Source organism: Prinia subflava, chromosome 2 (genome assembly GCF_021018805.1).
Source record: "Prinia subflava isolate CZ2003 ecotype Zambia chromosome 2, Cam_Psub_1.2, whole genome shotgun sequence".
NCBI lineage: Eukaryota > Metazoa > Chordata > Aves > Passeriformes > Cisticolidae > Prinia > Prinia subflava.
This window is the reverse complement of record NC_086248.1, coordinates 49,763,209-49,778,822: the sequence shown is the minus strand read 5'-3', so window position 1 is coordinate 49,778,822 and position 15,614 is coordinate 49,763,209. Positions and strand designations below refer to the sequence as shown.

General features: G+C 35.4%; 1 protein-coding gene across 2 annotated transcripts in view; it reads left to right on the top strand.

Annotated features, from left to right (window-relative positions):
- FAM184A (family with sequence similarity 184 member A) overlaps positions 1–15,614 on the top strand; it is a 73,373-nt gene that overhangs the window by 31,043 nt on the left and 26,716 nt on the right. For both annotated transcript variants that reach the window (XM_063389890.1, XM_063389889.1), the window contains exons 4-9: positions 2,271–2,452; positions 3,091–3,288; positions 6,303–6,425; positions 10,198–10,359; positions 12,169–12,290; positions 12,483–12,633. In XM_063389890.1, coding sequence (XP_063245960.1) covers positions 2,271–2,452; positions 3,091–3,288; positions 6,303–6,425; positions 10,198–10,359; positions 12,169–12,290; positions 12,483–12,633 — 938 coding nt within the window. The remainder of the gene's footprint in view (positions 1–2,270; positions 2,453–3,090; positions 3,289–6,302; positions 6,426–10,197; positions 10,360–12,168; positions 12,291–12,482; positions 12,634–15,614) is intronic.

The window sequence follows — 15,614 nt, the reverse complement described above, 5'->3', positions numbered from 1 at the left end:
AAACAGCTAAAAGGAACAGGCTTGGTGCTGAGAGTATATGGAATGGGAATCCAAAAGGTGTTTTGTAAGGCAGTCATAGAAAAATTCATTACTATATGAGAGCCTTGTTCTCATACACTCTAAAGCTGTTGCTGTTTCATTCTTTAGGCAGAAGCATGGGAGGGTTTCACCAGGCCACCCCAAATGTAGTGAAAATAAATACCCAGGCTGTTTTCCGTATTACTGATGGCATGGAGTCAGCTAGGCTGTGATTGAGGCCAGCCCTGGTGTCCGCTGGCACCGGGGTTTTCAGCTTTTCCAGAAGTCCCAGTGTGTCTGTGCTGTTGCCAAGCTCAGTGGCACTGTCAGCAGTACATCTTTGTTTTCCAGCACATTGCTGTGCAACAAGAACAAGGACCCTGTTTGCAGTGGTGCCACCAAGCCATTGCCATGTGGTGTAGTTGGTTGCCAGCCTGTTTGGAAATGGTTTCTGACACTGGCCCACTGCCATCTCCTTGATTTTCAGCTCACACTGTCAAAAATCCTTCCTGAAAGAAACTGAATTCTTGTACTTAATGACCATAAAAAAGTGTTTACTCATCGTATTGCAATTTTAGATCACTCTATTGAGTCTCTTTTGGGCATTTAAAATATTCTTCTGCCATTTAGCCTGAGATTCCCAACTTGTAAGGAAAGTGCTGCATTTCATATCTTTTCTGTAGGGCATGAGGGATGGGAAACCTGTCTTGTGTGTTGGTATTGCTTGGACAAAAGCTCTAGATCAGTGTGTGTATGTGTGCTTACAATGAAGTATGTATGACATGTATGACAAACTGAAAATTGTTGTATTATTATTCTTCTCAGATTATAAAATTTTGAGTTTGAAAATACCATTCTTAAATGCCTGGACTTTTCAAATAAGATTTAAAAAAAAATGTTACAGAACCTAAGCATACCCATTGTCCTAAGTCTTCCTCTTCAGTTTTCAGTTTTACAAACAAAAATGTCGAAAAAAATTTTAGAATTTTCCAGGGCTTAGTACAATAAGCATGCATTTTTAATGCAATTACTATTAATTTTAAGGCATTTTTAATTTCCAAATTTTGTTATGTATCTCGTGGCTCTTCCCTTCACATCTATGTCCACAGGCAACAAAGGCTAAAACAGTTTCCTTTTTGGCACGTCTTGCTTTTAACAACAAATGGAAATGAATCACAAAGCTCAATGATTTAGTCATGTGAGAAACATGATATAGACTCCACTTTCATAGCTATTCCTTAGTGACTTACATTTAAAAGCAACACTCTGTTGTAAAACTGAACTGTCATTAAATCTGTCATTTTTGAAGGTTATAACAAAATGAGAAGGGAAAGACAACAGGTCTTTCCTAGAAATTGAGGTTACAAAAAACAGTGGAAAATTATTCTGAGTAAACAATGCCGCTCATCTTTCAGTTGGACCAAACTAGAAGTATCCTCTTTCTAAACAGTCTTCTGTTCACTCCAAAGCCTCTCCCAAAATAACTGCTTTATTTCACTTCTTTAGTCAGGTACCTACAATAATATATATGTCAAGAAGAGCAGACAGAAATTTCTGAAGTCATAAACGTTTGTCAACTGGTTATGTAAAGGACAGATGATTATATTGTGTAGTTTGAAACTTTCATTTTTTTTTGATTTGATTTGTTTTTGTTTTTGTTTTGTTTTTTTCCAAAAATATATAAAAATAAATTAAAAGGAAGCCTCCAACCTGCAAGGATTTAGATCATACTTTACTGTAGAGAGAGTTTTATCTTTTAATCATATTCCTTTGGCAAAATTAAGCGTAATTCCATAAATTTTACAGCAGATAAAGCCATGTATCTATCTAGTATGCCCACTAAATTTTGAGTTTGATAAAACAATGACGTGTTTATCTTTAGACATCAGTGTTCTGCTTTCTGTTGTCTGTCTTATTCTAAGATAGAAATATGCAGGTTTAGGTGGGATCAGTTCTTCAGTTTTCTTAGAATTGCTTCCTTCTGCTTTCCTTTGGGAGTTTGAAACTTTGCATGCAACTTTGAACAAAGAAAATTGAAACAAAAGGAGCCCCAGCACCAAGTGATGTTTTTGGGCATTTTACAATAAAACTAAACAAGTGAGAAGTGGAGAGGAAGATAAGTATTGCAGTGAAGACAAGGGACATCCATATGCAAGCTTCCACTAGATTTTTACTATCACTGGATTCTGAATGTGCACTTCAATTGCATGAAACCAATGCTGTGAGGTTTTAAAGAGCTGTTTTGTTTTTAGGTCACATTGGAATGCTTCAAGCTACTCAAATGACTCAAGAAGTTACGATCAGAGACTTGGAATCAGAAAAGTCTAGATTAAAGGAAAAATTGTCCCAGCTGGAAGAGGAAAGAAATTTATTACAAAGCAAAACGCAGAGTCTGGATGAGCGACAAAGGCAGCAAATTCTGGCATTGGAGAAGGTTAAACAGCTTATTGGCTTTAGTTGAATAAAACAAAAAACCCCTAGGATTCTCAGAAAAAAATATTATGCTTTAATTTTTGTGTGATATGATCAGACTAGGATCAGTATGTTTCAAGTATATCTCATGTATCAACAAAGAATGACTAATGTAGAGTGTAAAGTGAGATTAAAGGGAAGTCAGATGAAATGTTCAGACTGCTTTGGACAATCTTTTAACAGTTTCATTTGATTTATGGCCTTGTGTGTATATGCCTGGTATCTAAATTTTCTGAGAAAGGACAAATGTGAAGTGATTAAAGAACAGTTTAAAAAGCCATTTGCTGAAAATGCATTGAACATTGTTTGGAAATACTAATCAGAAATTCTCTATATGCTTGATACCCGATTGTTGTTTTCCCAGATGAAATAGAGGAAAAAATAGTTTTTTAATAAGTACCTATTGTTTTGCATGTGTCTTTTAAAATTACCTTTTTGGTTACTGAGTCATGTAACCAGTGCTTAGTGTTTGCTCAATTTGTTTTATATGGAAGTTAAATTTTTGCAGATTTATAGTCGTCAGTAATGTTTTTGTATTTTTTCTTCCTACTGTTCAGATTTTTTTTACCATTAAATAGATTTCTTTTCTGTACTTTATAGAAAGTAAATGAAGCAAGGGAAACACAACGTGAATATTATGAAAAGGAGCTGGTAAAATTACAAGCAAGATTGGAAGGAGAGGCTGCACAGTTAAAGGAGGCTCATTCCAAGACTTTAGAGGAATTGGCATGGAAACATCATACTGCAATTGAGGCTGCACACAGTAATGCTAACAAGGATAAGAAGAAACTGCAGATGGTATGTTCTTATTTTCTTAGTAATCAAACGAAAAACAACTGTTACAATTTGCATCTTGTAGTGCATGGTTTTGTTTTATGGCAAGTTTAATTTGGAATTACCTAAGTAGGTCTCTGAAGAAACCGCTTAGCCTTTAGAAAAATCAAATCTCTTGGAGGAAAAAAAAAAGCACTTGTACTGTCATTTGTCTGCATAGAGAAGAGAAATTCTTCATTTATACAAATGTATTTCCAAGTATATAATAGTTTTATTTTCCTGGGATTTGTGACCCATATTCAGAAGGATCAGTTCTTCTGAAGGAGATGAAAGATTATTATAACATTTATTTAAAATTTTCACTGACAGTCCAGAAATACACAAAGATATTTTATTAGGATTTGGCTATATGTGTACTCAGAAGATGACAACAGCTGTTCCAAGCTTGCATCATAAAATTATGTACTGTACAGCAACTCACTCTCCAGCAACTATACATTTGCCTTTGACTGGAATCCTGAAACCGAAAGGCTTTTATTTTATTTATTATATGTTTCACAAATCTGGCCTTTTCTTTCTCAAGATGAGGCCTGTTTTTGAATTATTATATCCTGATCTGATTGTATGTGTGTTATACACAAATTTTGCCTTACACAGGAAATACAGGATTCAGTGTTTAATTCAATGTTTTGTTATATTTCTTTTGATGTGTTCATAGGAAACATACTGAGGAACATGGTCGTAGTTAGTGATGTGCATCTCAGACAGATTTGGTTTGTGTTGTGAATTTTTCTACCTGTATGTTGCTTCTTAGTTCAATTTTTAATAAATCCGAAATATTTTTGGTCACCTGGTAATTGAAGTAGTTCTCACAGACATATATGCATCTGATCTTCCAGGTTTACTTTCTTTAAAACTTTAAACATGCCTGTTATTAAGACAATGTCTCCTAGGGTTTCTGGGTATATTTTTCTTTTATTTCAGTAAGATGTGGGGTTCTTTTGTTTTGTTTGTTACTAAAATAATGTGGCAAATAAAACAACTTCTTCTCTTGAATCATTAAACTAGTTTAAACAGGGAGCACCTCTCTGTGTTAGAATTGTGAAATGATTTTAACAAGGATAATAAGGAAGAAGCATGGTACCTGGAGCCTTGGGATAGAGGACGTGAGGATTCATTGGGACTGGAAGCCTAGGAAATGCATCTGGGGAACAGAAGAGAATTCAGCAGAATTAAAGTAGGACTCGAAAAATAGCTCAAATATTTCTTTCTGCTTCAGTATTCCATCTATAAAATGAGCAGTAAAAATGGCATCAGGAGGATTATGAAAATAGAGTTGCTAATAATTTTGCAGTACCGCACAGCTGTACTGACAAGTGCCATCAGAGAAATAATTACTCTGTTATCAGAATAGGGTCTAAATAGCACCAGTGGAATTTTGCAGACAGCAGATTTCATCATGAGCAAGACAAATAGATCAAGTTTCACTGAGCAAGGAGCATTTATCCCACGTGTTGACTCATATGGACCCAGTGAAGCAGGCAGGCACTTGTTATGTTTAGTAATGTGTTAGTGACAGTGTAACCCTCTGTTTGTCACTCTGTCCAGCTTCTACCATGAGTGAAGAGATTGTGCAAGCAGTGTACACAGAAAATATTTATTGCCTACCACATACCCTAAAGCAGTGCTAGAACTAACAAGCTGCTTAATGTGCTTACCACCCCCCACAAAACACTTGAGGCATCTTTGAGTTTGGATGAGGAAGGCTTGGCCTCTATTGTTTCTTGGAGCTGGCTGGGTGGCACTACATTGCTGTCTTGCAGCAGGAAGGCTTGAGTTTCCTTAGACTTTTGTGTCTTTTAGTGCCTGTTTTTCCTCTAATACTTGTAGTTCTTTGTCTTTCCCCAGTTTTACCAGTACTTTCAGTTGCACTTTTTGTTTCAGACTGGCTCTGGTCTATGTATTTTCATGGCTGTTTCTGAGATAATACTGATTTTTCAGAAACCTGAACCCAGGTGTGCACAGAGGCACTGAATCAAAGCCTTGAATTTCAGCCGAGCCCCTAGGACAGAGTTAATGAAAGAGCCTCTGACTCCATAGAAAACCTTGAAGCCTTCTATGGCATGACTCTGGAGCACCTTGCTTGGCAACCTTAATTTTCTTCACTAAAACTTTGCAGTATTATAAGTTAAATAGTGTATTTCACTGAAATATGCAATAAAATTCTCAATTTTAACATGTTTCCTTTAAAGTATTCTGTGAATGAAGTTGTTCTTCTAAAAATGTATTCTGAATATTAATAAAGCTGAAGTATAAATCTAAAATTTTCCTTAAAAATATAAAAGTTTCTAACATTTATAAGTATATATATATACACACACACAACATAGGCTCATGTAACAGAAATATAATTCATCCAGCAGTTATTTTGAGAATTTGGCTATTACACCATAAATGTTGAATGAAAACACGGGTGTTACTTGATTTCTTTCCATATAGTTAAACTTGAAAATTAACTGTTGATCTCTTATGATTTTGAATAAATTTTGTAGATATATGGTGTAGGGCTTTTTTTTACATTTATTGTAGCATTCTGAAGAACTTCACAGAGCTCAATCTGGATTTTAAGATTTACTCTCCTTTAGGTATTGTTTGTAGGAAATAGATGGGTAAACGCTGAATGACATTCAGATTTATTAGTGTAATTTTATAAAAAATGAAAAATACTTTCAGCTGAGACTGAAAAACTGTGAAAGTAGTTATAGTTTTAAAGCTTTTGATAATTGAGAAGTAATTGAGAGAAAAGTCCTGTTTGTCTTTATTTTGTGATTAATCAAGGATGTTAAATTATAAAATAAACAGAAAAACTAAGACTTTTTGTAAAAGGAAATAATTATTCATGCTTTAACAGTTCAAGGAAAGGGTTGAGATCACAAGTATTTATGCCAGTTAGAATCATTTCCATGGGGTAGACATGTACTTTGTAATGACTGTATGACAAGTATTTAATATTTCTTCCATCCTTCCTGTTTCTGAAGGAGTTGGAGCAGCAGTTTGAGAAGGAGAAACTGCATTTGGAGGATGATAAGAATCAGCTCCGACAGCAGCTGGAAAACATGAAGGAAGAGCTGACATCGAAGCTGACTTCTGCCAATCAGGAGGCAAGGACTAACTTGCTTGTTTCAGCTACCACATTTCATCAATAGTGATCTTAGACTCCAGGACAGGGCTAGGACTATGCTGTTGAATGTTTAATGCCTTACTTCTGCTTAGAGTGAGGTATTCCTAAAACATGGCAAGTTAGTTGACTGCTTCTGAGCAATGATTTTAGTGTCCTTTACAAAATTAACAAAGCAAGAGAGATGTAAACAGTTGATGTAAACAGCTCTTTATTTTTAATTCTTTTTATCTTCTCATTTGGTACACAGGCCTCTACACAAAATAGGTCAGGAGAGAGGGAAATTTAACTGCATGTAAACCCATACTTGGTTATGATTAACATATCATAAATTTTGGTCACTTTCCTGACTTGCAAATCATCTTCATGTGTTTTCATCAAAAGATGATATGAAATACTTTTAGTAAGACCCAAATTATTTGCTATGTCTTGATATATGCAATCAGTGTTAAATGTATCATATCTCAAGACAGTTTTAATTCTTTTAGTTGGAAATCACCACCTTCTCATACCACAGTGTTTTGAAACTAGAAGACATTCTACTGACATCAAAAACATCAAACCATTTTTCTCTGGAACTTTTGCCTTCTTTCAAGAAAATATTTCAAAAACGATCAGCCTTATTGTTCAGCAAGCCCTATGCATGATTTTAGTGTGTGCTTTAAGAGAGACTTAAACATGAATTTAAGTATTATTTTGTAGCAGCATTTTTCATTACTGCTTTCTATACTGTACAACATCTGGAGAGAGCAGGTGTCTCATTCTGGTGACTTGCAAGTTGCAGAAATTATTAGCTAGCTTAAGAAAGAAACCTGCCTGTTTTTAATATATTGAATGGGGTAGTTTGCCCTTCCAAAAGTATAGATAAACTTACTAAAGTATAGATTTTATTTGTTAATATATTACTGTAAATAATATATTGATATATGACTATATTAATAACATTATAATGTATTTGGTTATTATATATTAAGGTATATATTCTGAAAATATATATTAACATATACTTTCAGAGTAGGACTTACCAGATAGATGGATATGCCAGAGATTATACACTACCAGAGTAGCTGGACCTCCCACCTTTACAGTTCAGCAGCTCTGCTGGTCAGTCAGTTGTGAGTAGCTGTTTAAACAGGGTTCTTCCTCCTGAGGGTTGCCAGTATCTTTGTTTCAGAGCTTAAGGAAGGTGCAAGTTTAAGCTGGAACTGGCTTTTCTCTTTTAAAAGTGTGCTTACCTGCATTCAAATTGATGGACATATGATGTATTTGTTATGTATCTTAACAAAATCATACACAGCTTTATTTTTCAGTTCAAAATTACAGGAAGTTTAGTTATTTCTTTTTAGCTTTAACTTCTTTGTTGTGTGCTAACTTTCATTGTTACTGGATTAGATCTGAGTAGAGCATTATTGTCGTTCTATCATCATCTAACACTGTATGCTTAAATTTAGCTATTCTTTATCAACTTCCCTTGGGTTCATGAGCAATAGACTTTCTCCTTCCTTGAAGGAAATAACTTCAAATATTTTAAGAATGAATTTCTGTCATCCAACTTCTGTCAAGTTCAGGCTTGGAAAATTCATCAGCATGCTGAGTTAACCAAACAGAGGCAAATATAAGGAACAGGAGACTAAAACAGGGAACAAGGTCCAGCTGCTGTCCAATATTAGAGTTTATATACAACCCTTTGCAAGGATAAATGTAATGCCATATATTTTGCATAGTGAAAGGATGAGAGAAAACATACAGACAACAAATTTGGGTTGGTCTGTAAATCCACTCCATGTAATACAGAGGAGATATGTTTCATTTCATTACTATGTTTGTCTTGAGCACATGAAGGAAGTGTTTCAGTTGCAACCGCAGCTTGGCCTTAGATCTCTATTGACAACTAACAAGAGTTTCTCAGTGCCTTCACTGACCTAGAAAAAGCTTCCCTGTGATGTGTCTGACACATCATTAGCTTAGCTCTTACATTGCTACTGTTGCTTCCTTTTTTTGGTTTACTTTAAGTTACATAAGTCATTTAACAGTAGGCTTTTATTTATTACTTTCTGTGAATGCTAGTTCAGTTCTATCTTCCCTGCTGAGAAAGCTGCTTTTGAACCCATGCCATCTTCTTTTCTTTTTGACAGACTTTTCTGGTGGCAATTACCTTAGCTAAAGGATGAGGGAAGCCTGATTAGGCTTGCTTCTAGTACTAAGCTATTTAAGAGCAGTGTAATCTTAAATACTTGCCAGAGATTTTTTTGGACTTTGGGCTAAGTCAAGATAGTGGCTTTCTCACGTGTGTCTCAGGATGAGACTGGCTGTTCACTCTGTGGATTTGTTTCCTTTCACTGTAGACCAGCCTCTTAGAATGTTGATATGTTTGTATCACTTGGCACAGGCATTTAAGGACTTGCTGTCTCCATGCAAAGGATTTCTGATGATGTTATTAAAGATCACTTTAAACAGCCTCCATCACTGCTTTGTCAACAGTAGAATATATCTTAAGCCCTGTGAGTGGCATTCCTGCCTGCTCCCGTATCCTTTAGATCTACAGGACTGCTAGTCATATGATGCAAGTGCTTTGCTGCTATCAGGTACATAGACAGCAGTGCACTACCAGAATACCAACACAGTTTGGGGACAGGGTTTTTTGTAGAGGTTCTCCTTCAGCTAGCAGTACTTTGTAGAGAATTACTGGTTGTTTGAATATAGGTCAAAGGAGCACAGAGACAAGTGTTGAAGTTTACATGAGTTTTTCACTGAGATCTGTCATGCCAAAGAAATTTTGGATTCCTTTCTGAGAGGAAAGGAGGAGTTCCTCTTTTTAAACACTTGACAGGCTGTTGACAGAAGGAGGGAGTTCTGGGAGAGAGGGGTGGTGTCTCTGTGTGTATTATAAACAGTGTTTGTATATAATTATTCTAACAAACAGGAAGAGTGGTTATAATTCTCACCTGTCCATGCCTGTAAACCAAAGGCTTGCCTTTTCTTGTGACACTTGTCCCATTGTGAATGAATTTGTCTCAACGTACAAAGGCAATAGCATAGACTATTGCTTCAGCAAAAAAGGCACTTCCAATCAGCTGCTATTCTTTATTCCTCCCTACCTCCCATTTTTCTGTTTTTCCAACCTACATACTTAAAAAGCTTTTTCTTTCCTGTAGCTGGTGAACAGTGTTCAGTCTCTTCTATTTTTATTTGAAGCCAAGAAATGTAGTATTATCATTTTGCAGATGGGAAGCTGAAGCACAAAAAGGCAGAAAAAAGGAATATTGTTACATGGCAGTTAAGGAAATTATTACATTATATTCTACAGTTGCTAGGTTGAGTTTTAAACAGACTGGACAGGTAGGAATCTGGAAACACAGAAACTTACACCCTAGCACAAGCTAATTTATATATTACATTTGAGTTTATGTGTTTTGAAATATTTCTCATGAATTTGCTTAAAACATATTTTCTCACAGTAAACTTAGAGGCAATTTTACATCTTTTATGTAGCCCCTTTCATTGCAATGTGCATCAAACACATATTGGATATATATTTTTTACTTGTAAAAATCCTTTAATTCAGTCTTTGCTTTTATAATATTACAGTAATTGGTTTTTAAATACAGAAGCATTAAGTGATATTAAAGGAGAACAGGTAGTGCTACTAAAAATTTGTCTAGGTCAGAATTAGGAAACACTGAAAAACACCAGGATGACTTCTTTGCCATTAGTAATAATTATGGAAATTACAGGGTTTTTTTGTAATGTTACAGGTGTGTCGTCTGCAAGACCTAGTACGAAAAAGTGAGCAAGGCCTCGGGACTGCAGAAGGACACATCTCCAGTCTTCAAGAAGCTCAGGAAATACTTCAGAAAGAACTAGAATTAACTAGAGCAAGATTGCGAGAGACCACAGACTCACTGTATAGTGTTGAGGTAACCATGCTGCTGGAGAATAAATTGTGCAAAGCACAGTCATGGTGATTTTGGTCTTGTTTTTAAAATGGCTAGAGGTGCTGTGGGGTACACGTGACAGAAGGAGTCTCATATGGCTTCATTAAAGGACAGATTTCTATTTTGAGCAGAAAATGATAAAATTGAAACTAGGATAGGTTGTTTTGAGGTTTGGTCTTTTTAATTTTTATTTTATTGGTTGGTTGTTTTAGGATGGGTGCTTGTGTTTCCAGAACATTTTTAGTATTTATTAGGTAGTGCTGCAAACATATCTTTGTGTGGTTAATGTAAATTGTAGCTGCCAAAATATATCCATACAAAATGTGTTCAGAGCTTTAATAGAATTTCATGAAAGGATATGAGTTAACACTTGCAATTCAAGACAGCTTGTGTCATGTTGCAAAACAAGGTCTAGAGCTTACTAGCTCTGGAATTCACGGAAATCTTTTTTGATGAGTTTTTTGAATACATATATGCCTTGTTTTCCTTGGTTAATGGACACAGTCTTCATTTCAGACTGTAATTTAGAATTTCAGTAAAGACCTGAGAATAAATTTTAGATATATGCTGGGATATCTTTAAACATAGCAGACTGTCACCTAGAAAATGTGACCACTTTATACCATTAAGCAATTAATTTGCCTAGGCACAAATATATTGTCATTTTAATTGGCTTAGATGGAAATAGAACTTTCAGTTAGTCTGTCGATAGCTCATTGACTGCAATACTGTGTAAACATTTCTTTCTTGTTTCCTCACTAAAGAATGTACTTTTACAAGATCACAGAAGTATTTGACATAAAGTAGCAAATATGATCATTTTTTTTCATATTTTCTTAACAAAATCAGCCTGAAAAAGGTTATTGGTATATTTTTTTCATTTCTTTCAGCTACAGTCATTAGAGGTGCACAATATTATAGTTTACAGCTTTCTCTGTATTTTTAGTAATGACTCTAAATGTTCTTATGAACTAGTATTGCTCTCTTCACCTACAAAAACATTTAAATATTCAAATATAGTAGATTACTGCAGTAACAGTTATCTTAACAGATTTTAAAATTTATCAAAATGCTGCAGAAAAGGTCTTATTTTAAAAAGTATTAGTTCAATTTAGGGGGTTATATTTGCTTCTCATGAACCAAGCAAGCACTGCTAAACAACATTCATGTAAGTAGGATTTCTAGGTGGTACTTAATACTATTCTCGTATGGTAAAATTTCAGCAGAAATCGATGGGAATTTTAAAGGTGGTGTTCTCTGTGTTCAGACTGTGAAACCTTGTTTCTAGCAGGCTTGTCCCATCAAGAGACAGAAATGAACTTTGAACTTTGTATCACATACAGATAGCTCAGGCTTTGAAATTCAAATACTGAATATTTGATGCTTAAAAAAATTAAAATATAAAATTCAAAGGATTCTTGACAAAGGACCTAAGCCACCTGCTTTAATTCTGAAGTAAGTCCTTCAGTGAATGGGACTTGTTGACCTTTTGAGGTTCTTTGGAACATAAATTATTTCATGATTCAATGTAATGATATTTGAAAAAAATGCAGAATGACTTATTGGAAAATTGCTTTTTATAGGAATACAGGCTTCTGTTTCACAAGTAAGAAATATCAGGAGTTGTATAAGCATTAATTGTGCATAATCAGGAATTTCACACTGAAGAAGGTGTAGTTCAAATTAAATGACACAATTGTAATTGACATTTTTGTTATAAATACACTCATTTAATGTTTGAAATACACTTTTGCTGCTGATCAGTCTCTATTGTAAAGTTTGTATTTGCAGGGAGAACTAGATCAGGAGAGACAACAGCACGAGGCAATGATTGCTGCCATGAGAGAGGAGGAAAAGTTCAAAGTTGACAGAATGGCACGTGACTTGGAAATAAAATGGACAGAAAATCTTCGGCAAGTATTATTTTTTTATTTTATTCTTTAATAAGAAATGAATGTATATTATATGCAAATGTGCTATCAAGTGAAATGTAAAGCAAATGTTTCTGTTATTTAAGATTTTCCAATTATTACTGAGCTCATAATTCTTCCCTACTTCTTTCACAAGGTCCCACTGCATTTTAGTTACTTGACCTTTGTTTGTAGACAGGAATGTAATAAGCTTCGTGAAGAGCTGAGGCTGCAGCATGAGGAGGACAAGAAGGCAGCCATGACTCAGCTGTTGCAGCTGAAAGAACGGGAAAAAAACGCAGCAAGGGATGGATGGCAAAAAAAGGTCGAAGATCTTTTAGACCAGGTAACTATGGTGTCTTTGAGAATTGGAAAGCCATTACAGTTTAATTGTTGATGGCTTATTGCCAGCTAAGTAAATTAAATTAGTTGTGATATCTGGATTTAAAATGAGATTTGTTAGCATAGGGCTTTTGAGTCTAATCACAATCAAATACTTTAAATAATATATGGCTATAACTTTAATTATATGAATGTTGTTCTTTACATTAAATGTGAATAAAACCTTTAACAGTTTTGACGGGAGGAAGGAGAGGATGTTGACAGTCTCACTTCTTCATTACAATATTGTTTTGATGTCTGCTCACCTGTTGTGCTGTGAAACATCTACCAATGCTAATTGTTTGGACTTGGAGGTATCCCCTATCTTTACAAAAATAATAATACCATATGTGTACAAGATTAACACTGTACAAGTCTCTGGGAAGTCAAAATGTCCCTCAGTTTCTATGATGCATTTATTACAGCTATGTCTTAAGTGATTTTTGATATTTTTTGGGGATAATTGTGTGTGAATACTGAGGTTTTTTAATGGTAACTCATATTTGTAATCTCAGTTGTGTTAGATAATTCAAAGAAAATACTTGCTTTGTACTTTTTCCAAACCATAAATGCTGTAGAATTGGTTTTATTGACTCCAGTTTGAAGAAATAGCTGACAATGAACAAACACACTTTAAAGTAAGAGTAACAGATTTTGGAACTCATTAAATGACTGTGATTCCAGGGTGTTATTGTGGGATGGCTTTTAATTTGCTGGTTAATTTGGGAAATCTAATAACTGCACACACTTTTGGTTATACAGCCTCTCATAGGAGCACATCACAATATATTTTGCTGACAGGGGAATTTAAACTCGTGAACTCTTGTGGTTTAGGCTCATAAAAGCTGGAGGTTTTCAAAGTTCTTGGTCTGTTACCTTTTACAACGTGAACATAATAAGAATAGGACTCACTTGATTTTAAGTTTAACATTACCCAAGTTTCATTTACTTTCTTTACTTCTACCTGTAAATAGCATTTTGTCTTGAAAAGGATATCTTAAACTTTCTATAGTTTTAACATACTTTTATCTCTGCCTTTCAAAAATACCATGTTAAATCTAACCTGAAACCTACAGTTTCAGAATGGAAAATTACTATGTTGCAAATTAACTTTTTTTTCTGCCTGTGCGAGAAATTTTGGAATCAGAAAGCTAACTGTAATAAGAATTTACTAGAGAATTTTCAGACATAGGAAAACATCTCTATATGCAAAATGGTTGTGTTTTTCTTTTTTCTTCATATATTTTACTGTAACAGAACTGTATGCAAAGAGATTAATAGCATGTGAGGATTGTTTTTTTTTTTCAATCCAGCTGTGACTTTTCCATACCACTGTTTGAATTACATAGGTATTTAATAAAGATTGAAAAGTTAGTGTTGGTAGTAGGGAATGAAGCTTTCCCTCTGTAAGAATCTGTATGTTATCCATTACAGCTGGAAAAGAGAATTCCAGACTCTAGTGTAAAATATGGGTAACTTAACTCTTGGAGAAATGGATTTGTAGTGCATTACTCCTGACTGCAGTACACAAAATGTAGTCTTCTGGGAGTTGTAGTGACCTGGATCACAGAATCACAGACTTGCTTAGGCTGGAAGAGGCCTCAGGAGGCTGCTCAAATCAGTCAGCACTGAATTAGAACCACACTGCTTAGGGCTCTGTCCAGTCAGGTCTTGAATAACCTCTGAGGATGAAGATACCACAGCGTCTCTGAATAATCTCATTTATTGCTAAATTATCTTTATAGTGAGCTTTTTCTTTATATTTAGACAGAACCTTCTCTGTTGCAGTTTGATTGTACCCTCTCATTGTTCTGCTGTACACCATTGTAACAAGACTGGGTCCACTTTCTCTGTAACCACCTCATAGGTACTGGAAAAGTATTAATCTCACAAAGCCATTTCTTCTTTAGCCTGAGCAAAGAGAGTTACCTCAGAAGGATATCTATTCCAGTCCCAGCCTTCTTGGTGGTAGCTCTCCACTGAATATGATCAAGTTTATCAACACGTGTCTTGCACCAAAGCTGAATGAGCTGGAGGAGACCAAATATGCCCTCCAGGTGAGGTGCAGTAAGTGCCAAGTGGAAGGCACTGATCCCTTTTCTCAAACTACTGATTGCTGCCACAGCCCAGTGTGCTGCTGGCACTCAGTGCTGCCACACTGTGCTGCTGGCTCTTGTTTAACCTGCCATCAAGGAGATCATGCAAAGCAGGTCTATGACCCAGTATGGAGCAGTGTATGAGTTTGGTCCTTCCTTTGTCAAGGACTTTGCATTTGTCTTTGCTGAATTTTGTGTGGTTCCTGCTGGCCTGTACTTATAACCTGGATAGATCCCTCTGGATGGCAGCCCTGTCTTTCAATGTGTGGTGTCCATTCCACTGTGTTGCCCTCCACATTTTATTCTTCACAGCTTGGTGTCACCCAAAAAATCCATAATGATGCTCCTCTGTCTTCTCCTCCAGAACTGATAAGGTGCTGAAATGAACAGGTCCTTGGACGCCTTAGAAATTCTACGCTGAACTAGAACTGTCTGAGATATTGCAGTAGGGGTGTGAAATTGTGGAATTTGTTACACCCTGGTTTTAATTTGTGGGAAGATGTATTTAAAACCCATTGGAGAGGCGTGAAGCCTGTATAAAATTACGAAGAGAGGGAATCCAGCTTCTCTTTCTGCAGTTCAGATTTTCACACCTGAAACAGTGGTCTGCTCTATACCAATAGTATTATACAATGATTTATCAAAGCAATACAAGATCAGGGGCTCTACTAAATAATTTTTAAATCCTGATTTGACAACAAATGTGGACACAACGATGTATGTTCTTTATGTTGAGAAAGTGTCTAGAGGTTCACCAAGTAGTTGTATAATTTCAGTTCATAAAGGTTGGATTCAGAAATTAAATGCTCATCAAGAGAGGTGCAGTTTTCTAATATGTATTGATGCATCT